Source organism: Myotis brandtii, unplaced genomic scaffold (assembly GCF_000412655.1).
Source record: "Myotis brandtii unplaced genomic scaffold, ASM41265v1 scaffold1408, whole genome shotgun sequence".
Taxonomy (NCBI): Eukaryota; Metazoa; Chordata; class Mammalia; order Chiroptera; family Vespertilionidae; genus Myotis; species Myotis brandtii.
The window spans coordinates 437,759-444,067 of record NW_005355029.1 but is presented as its reverse complement, the minus strand read 5'-3'; the positions used below and the strand labels follow the sequence as shown (position 1 = coordinate 444,067).

At 63.0% G+C, this 6,309-nt stretch overlaps 1 protein-coding gene across 1 annotated transcript in view; it reads right to left on the bottom strand.

The window, feature by feature from the left end:
* The window catches only part of LOC102252652 (cytochrome P450 2W1), a 17,725-nt gene extending 11,926 nt beyond the window's left edge, over nucleotides 1-5,799 (bottom strand). The window contains exons 1-4 of the mRNA XM_014535270.1: nucleotides 5,768-5,799; nucleotides 5,471-5,612; nucleotides 5,249-5,308; nucleotides 3,777-3,868 (exon numbers count right to left, since the gene is read on the bottom strand). Of these exons, the coding sequence (XP_014390756.1) occupies nucleotides 3,777-3,868; nucleotides 5,249-5,308; nucleotides 5,471-5,612; nucleotides 5,768-5,799 (326 nt within the window). The remainder of the gene's footprint in view (nucleotides 1-3,776; nucleotides 3,869-5,248; nucleotides 5,309-5,470; nucleotides 5,613-5,767) is intronic.
* Nucleotides 5,800-6,309: the final 510 nt, after the last annotated feature.

Sequence of the window (6,309 nt, the reverse complement as noted above, 5' to 3'; positions counted from 1 at the left end):
TGCAGTGTCTCCGCAGACCGGGGTGGGTGCCGTCGCTGCGTTGCGGACCGAGGGAGGAGCCGGAGGCGGGGTGCAGTGGCTCCCGCCCCGAGCCGGAGGCGGGGTGCAGTGGCTCCCGCCCCTTGGCCCTGTGTTGTGCGGTTCGGAATGTGCCGGCGACGGGAGGCAGTGGGCCACTTAAACGTGGGGGTGGAGGACTTCCGACGGCGCCCAGTTCCCAGCCACTTATGTATTATTTCTTGTTGTTAATCCTCACCCGAGGGTATTTTTCCATGGGCCTTTTTTAGAGAGAGGGCGAGAGAGGGGGAGACAAACGTGGGTGGGAGGGGGACACGTGGATGGTTGCCTCCTGCAGGCGCCGTGACACAGGCCGATGCTCTATATCCTGAGCCAAACTGGCCGCTTAAACACGACCACAGTGGGCCTCTGGCCCTTCCCGCTCCTGACCGCCTCTCGGACCACCGCCAGCGGAGGCCTTGACTTCAGGGTCCCCCACGGGGTGAACCCAAGTGATCTCCCCCAGAACCCCTGAGCCTGCAGTGGGCTCCCCCTGCCTTAGGGGGTGCTCACAGGCTTCAGGGCCAGTGCGTCCTTGGGGGTCCTGGGCCCGCCCACCGCAGGGAAGTCAGGCCGCAGCTCTGAGAGCTGTTGGCCGGGCGCCCTCCTCACCAGGACCGAGAGGGTCCACTGTGGGCCTGGCCCGAGTGTGAGCCCACTGCCCTGGAGTTACTGTGACCTGCTGCCAGTCCACTCTGTGCTGACCGGGCTGGCCGCTCTGCAGACATTTCCCTGAGCTCTTGTTAGCCTGCCCCTCAGAGCCCAGGATGCTCTTACCCCGCAACTGACCACCCCGCCAGGCCGGGGACACCTCCCAGCCAGCACACAGTTCAGAGGCACCTGGCACTGCTGTCTGAGCCCGGGCCACTTTGGCTTTCCAGCCGCCGGCCTGCAGGTGCGGCCGCCCTTTCAGTCCTGCGCGTTGTTGCCCAGGTTCCCGGGATCTGGCCTCCCTGCCGCCCGCCCACCCTGTCTCCAGCGACAGGCCCCTCCCAGCCCCTTGGCTGCCTCTCCGTGGAACTCCTTGCTGGGCACCGCCTTCTGGGGACCTTCCCGGGTGTAATCTGAAACCACTGAACACAGCCCACACTGGTAGGGGCAAGTGTGCTCAGCAAGGAGCTTACCTACCAGCTTGTCCAGCCCTTTTGGGGACACAGACAAATTACTTAGTCTGTCCTCCGCGTAGACTTTTTATGTTTAAGTGGATTCTGGCTTTTTGCAGTGGAGATTGTCCAGCACGTGCAGAGTAGAGAGCAGTCCAATGAGCCCTGCCCTCGTCCGTCCCCCAGCGCCAGTAATTGCCCACATTTCTCCATCTTTCTCCCGTCTCCATCCCCTTTCCATTTCTCCTGGCTAATGAAGCAGCTCCAGCATTTTTCCGAGTGGGGACGGCTGCAGGGGACTCGGGGGGCGTGGGTGCAGGTCATTCCGGGGCTGTTTGTGTTCTAGCAGTGTGGCCAGCGCACACAGGCCCACAGAACCTCAGTTGTGTGTGAGCGTCACAGGTGTTCATAGTGTCCAGCGTGCCTGGGGCAGCTCGCCTGCAGGGGTGCAGGGCGCACACGCTCAGTGCTGGAAGCGGGGGTGGCAGTGATGGTGGCCAGCGAGTGGCGGGTACCGGCCCGTCCAGGAGGTGAGGGGGGGCCTCAGAGCTGCCTCCCCACACAAAACCACGCAGACCCAGCTCTTTCCGGGCCTGTGAGCGGGAGGCAGGAGGGGCTCTGGGCTCCCAGGCACCTGCCCCGGCGCCTGAACAGCAGGAGGCTGGTGGGGACCAGGTCTCTCCGGTGGGATGGGCACCTGGGCGCTGCTCCTCCTTCTCCCTCCACCTGACACCTGTCTGTCTGTCTTTCAGGCAACTGATGGCACAGGAACCACTGGAAAAACTGGGGTTTGGAGATTTGATGGATGGAAAGGCAGACAAACACTAATTCTCACGGGATCACGTGGGGTGTGGCTGAGAATGGGGCGGCGAGGCCCTCGGGGCACCTCGGTGGGCGGGGCTCGCAGCCGGAAGGGCTCATCCTCCGCCTCCTGGATCACTTTGAGAGACGATCTTCCCCCGGGTGCGAGTTCTGTCTAAAATGCACGTGGGACGGCTTCCTGTCACCTGGGAGGCCCGTGACGGTGACAGACTGTCTCGTCTGTGAGCGGACACTCGGGCCGCATCTTGTAACACTGGACGTTTGTGAATTTTAGAAAACTTCCCTGGAAGAATGGTTTTCTTTCCCTTTTTTATAAAACAAAACAATGAAAAAGCAGAATCCAAGAGTATCTGTGATATATGAGACAGATGTTAGAAACTGCAGAAGCGGCCCTGGCTGGGCACTCAGATGGTTAGCGCGTCCCCATGTGCCAGGGCTGTGGGTTCAGTCCCCAGTCGGCACATAGAGAACCAACCAGTGAGCAAGGGGAACAACACATCGATGTCTCTCTCAGTAAACTAAAAAACAACAAAATTAAAACCTGTGTTGACTGGATTAAAAGAAAGTTTAAACTAGAAATATCCGTGTGTTTGTACAAAAGGAAGCTCCGGCATCAACGAGAATGGCTGCCAGCCTGCGGCTTCGCTCTGCCTCGGAGCCATGTTGTTTCTCACAGCCAGGCCGTGGGGCCCACAGGGAGCACCCCGTGCACAGAGGGGAGGGGGAGCGCCCCAGCCTGACGCCCCGACAAGGCACAGGTCACTCCGTGGTTTTCTTGCCAAGCGCATAACGAGGAAGCCCAGTGCTCAGAGCGTCCGGTCCAGGAGGACACCGGGCCGTCCCAGGACCAGGCTCCGTGGCCCAGGCCAGGGGGACGGGCGGGAGGCCACCGCTGACTGAGGGTCTGCAGGTGGGTGGCCATGGGGATCCCGCCCTCGTCCTGTGATCAGGTAAGATGCTGTGTGGGGAAACGGCCTGTGACACTCCTATTTTTGTAGCTTTTGGGGAGTCTGGAATTGTTTCAAAACGAAAAAGTACTTTGTGTTGAACTCTTTGCAGTTGAACTTTCTGTGGACATTGGGGAGGTTCTCGTTCTGAAACACCGTGAGTTTGCAGTCGGGGTGATGCGACACAGGGTCTCGGAGCCAGGGAGGCGGGGGAGGGCCAGTCCGAGAAGAGCCTTCGTGGGGATGGCGGGCGGCTCCTGACACTAAAAACAGGACGCGGGGCCCGCCGTCCGCCCGCTCCTGTGTGTGAAGTGCAGTTCACTCCTCGGCCCTAGGCCCAGAGACAGCAGGGGCACCACGTCTCCAGGGCCTTTCCGAGGGCCTTGGGGGAAGGGTCAGGAGCATGGCTGGCCCAGGCCCTCGGTCTGGCACTTGTCTGCCCCCCCCCCGCCTCATCCACACACGTCATGGCTGGGGGTGCAGAGCTGAGTCCCCCTCGCCCCTCGCCCTGTGCTCCCTCCACTGCAGCCACACCCCAGCCTTCGGGAGGCCCTTCCCTCCGCATAGTTCCCAGAAACCCAAACGAGGAGGCGTGTTCCTGAGGGGTCTGGAGCCTGAAACCCCCGAGGGGCCACGTCTCTGCTGGGGGCTCTGGCGAGAGCCCTGCCTTTTCCGGCGTCTGGAGGTGCCTCGTGCTGTGGCCTGTGCTCCCTCCCATCTTCCTGCTCTGCCCGCTCCCCCCCCCCACCTCCCTGTGACAGGACCCGGGGATGCACTGACCTGGGTCGCCCTGGCCTGGGTGGCGTCTCGTTCTGGAGCCCGTGGCGCTGGCTTTGTGGGCACTGACCATGAGGACAGGCTGCTCCCAGTAGACGGGTCGGCCAGGGCATGTGCGACGCGGTCCCTCTCGGAGTGTTTGTCCACCACACGGCTCCTGGTCTGGGGGGTGGGGGAGCACGTTGGGGTCCCTGTCCGGGCTGGCATGGCCGGCATTACCAGGCTCCCTTCCCAGTTCTCTTCACGGCTTTCACAACAAGCACGTCTCGTTTTTATAGAAACAGTAAAGCCGTTAGTCAAAAGCAGCTCATTGTGTTTACTGGTGATTTTATATCGTCTATAAATGATGTGCCTGTGGCTGTCATTTTATATCCATAAGCGCAGCCCAGCTCATCTGTCCTGGTTTCTGTGGTGGAATCCAGTGTGGCTTTGCTGGCAGCCGCCAGGCACGGAGGGCTGGTGAGGGGCTCCATGGAGAGGCAAGCCGGGGTGGTCAGAGCCGGCTGGTGGCCCAGCACAGAGGGCTTCTCCCCCACCTCCCGGAGCCTGGAGTCTGAGCCTGACCCCAGAGCCCGGAGCCTGACCCGGAGCCAGTGGAGGGCTGGCCGAGGTGAGACCGGGAGGGGGAGGGGCGGGGTCCTTTGTGGCTGAGGACACGAGGGAACCTGTGAGCCAGAGCGTGAGCTTTGTCTGGAATAAAGTTCCGAGTCTCCAGGCTCCTCCGGGGCACAGAGCCCGTTGCACAGCTGTGTGCCACGCATGGGGCGGCAGGACCCCCTCCTGGACAGACCCCCGGCCTGGGCTCCCTGGGGTCAGCCCTCCTGTGGGAGGCCTGGCAGGACGCTACCCACCCCCTTTCTTAGGGGACACGCCCTGTGGCGGCGCCCACCACGCTCAGCTGGGCACCAAGGTGTGGGGTCTGTGGGACAGGTGTCTCCTGGGGGCCTGGCCCCTGCCCTGAGCCTCCCCAGGAATTCGGGGGCCTCCTGGTGCTGGACCTGGGGGGCCCCCCCCCAAAGGCCTGCAGGTGGGTCTCCCGTGGGAGCCGTGTGGCCTGAGCGTTCTGTAACAGCCGCGGGGGTTCCTGGTCTGGGACCTGGACGGTCAGATCTGGAGGCGGCAGCCGCAGAGGTGAGCTCGCGGAGGGCAGGGGCCAGGCGCAGCCTCATGGAGCCTGCTGTCCCCTCGCGGGCACACGCGGACCCCACACGGTGAGGGCCCAAGGGTGCCACGTCCCCTGCTGTGCCCTCCCTGCTCCAGGGACGCCCTGGAGAGGGTGCTGCGGGGCCAGGACAGGGAGCGTTTTTCCCGAGTCCCACCCGAACCTCCAGCTCCCAGGGTTGGACCAGCAGCTCTAGTCCCAGGTGGCGCTGCTGGAAGGACAGGGTCCCGGACGGTGTGGGGACGGGCTGGGACACCTCCAGGGGTCTGCCTGCCGGTCCCGCCCTCCTGAGGATGCTGGGCTGGGGGCCCTTTGGGGGTGAGGCTGGTCCGCCCAGTAATTGGGCCAAACCCTCAGGAAACTTCTCCTTCCCCTCTGACCCACTGCACCTCCAGGACCGAAGGTGGCAGCGTGGCGGCCCCTGCTGGACGGCGGCGGCACTGCAGCGCCGAGGGGGGTCACCCAGAGGGGGGGGTACCCTGAGGGTGGGACCCAGGTCTTCCTGACATGCCAGGGTGTCCCCCTGAGGCTCATCAGTGCCCCCACCCCACCCCGTGGGCAGCAGCGCGGTCCACCTCCGCTTGGGGCAGGTGCCTGCTCACCTGGTGGCCCAGGCTCACCGCCCACACCTGCAGACAAGTGCCAGGGCAGGGGCTGCGGAGGTAGGAATGGAGCTGGGTTCCCGCGCTGGAGACGAGAGGGGGCTGTGGGGAGCTGCGGGGGCTCACCCCGGAGGCCAGCGCTCTGGGGCGCGTGGGGAGCATGGGGTTGGGGTTCTGGAGAACCCCTGTGCCCGTCCACCCTCCCTGCATTTAGACACCGCGTTTTCTGGGATTGGCTGCGCTCAGCCAGCTTCTCACTGGGCCGTAGCTGAGGCTTCATCGCCTGAGGCCTCTCACCGGGGCTGGGAGGACGCCAGCCGCTGGGGCATCGTGGGCTCCCTCCGCTCGCTCCACTGGGTCTCCACTGTGAGGCAGCCTGAGAGGTGCCCAGCTCCGTACCTGGCTTCCGAGGCTCAGCTCCCAAGGAGAGACAGAGACAGAGAGGGAGAGAGACTGAGATGCAGATAGAGACACAGAGAGAGATAGGAAGAGAGAGATGCAGATACAGAGAGAGAAAAACAAAGAAAGAAAAGAAATCTGAGCTTGTGCACCAGGCGGAGGTGACTTCCTGTCAGCCTTGGCAGTCACGTGGGCCTTGCAGCCATTCTGCACTGGCTGAGCAGTCAGAACCCACCCAGACTCAAGTTGAGAACAGAGATCCCTCCTCTCAGTGGATGGATGGTGGGTGGATGGATGGATGGTGGGTGGGTGAGTGGATGGATTGATGGGTGGATGGATGGATGGATGGATGGATAGATGGGTGAATGAATGGATGAGTGGATGGATGGTTAGATGGGTGGATGGGTGGATGGATGGATGGTGAGTGGATGGATGGATGG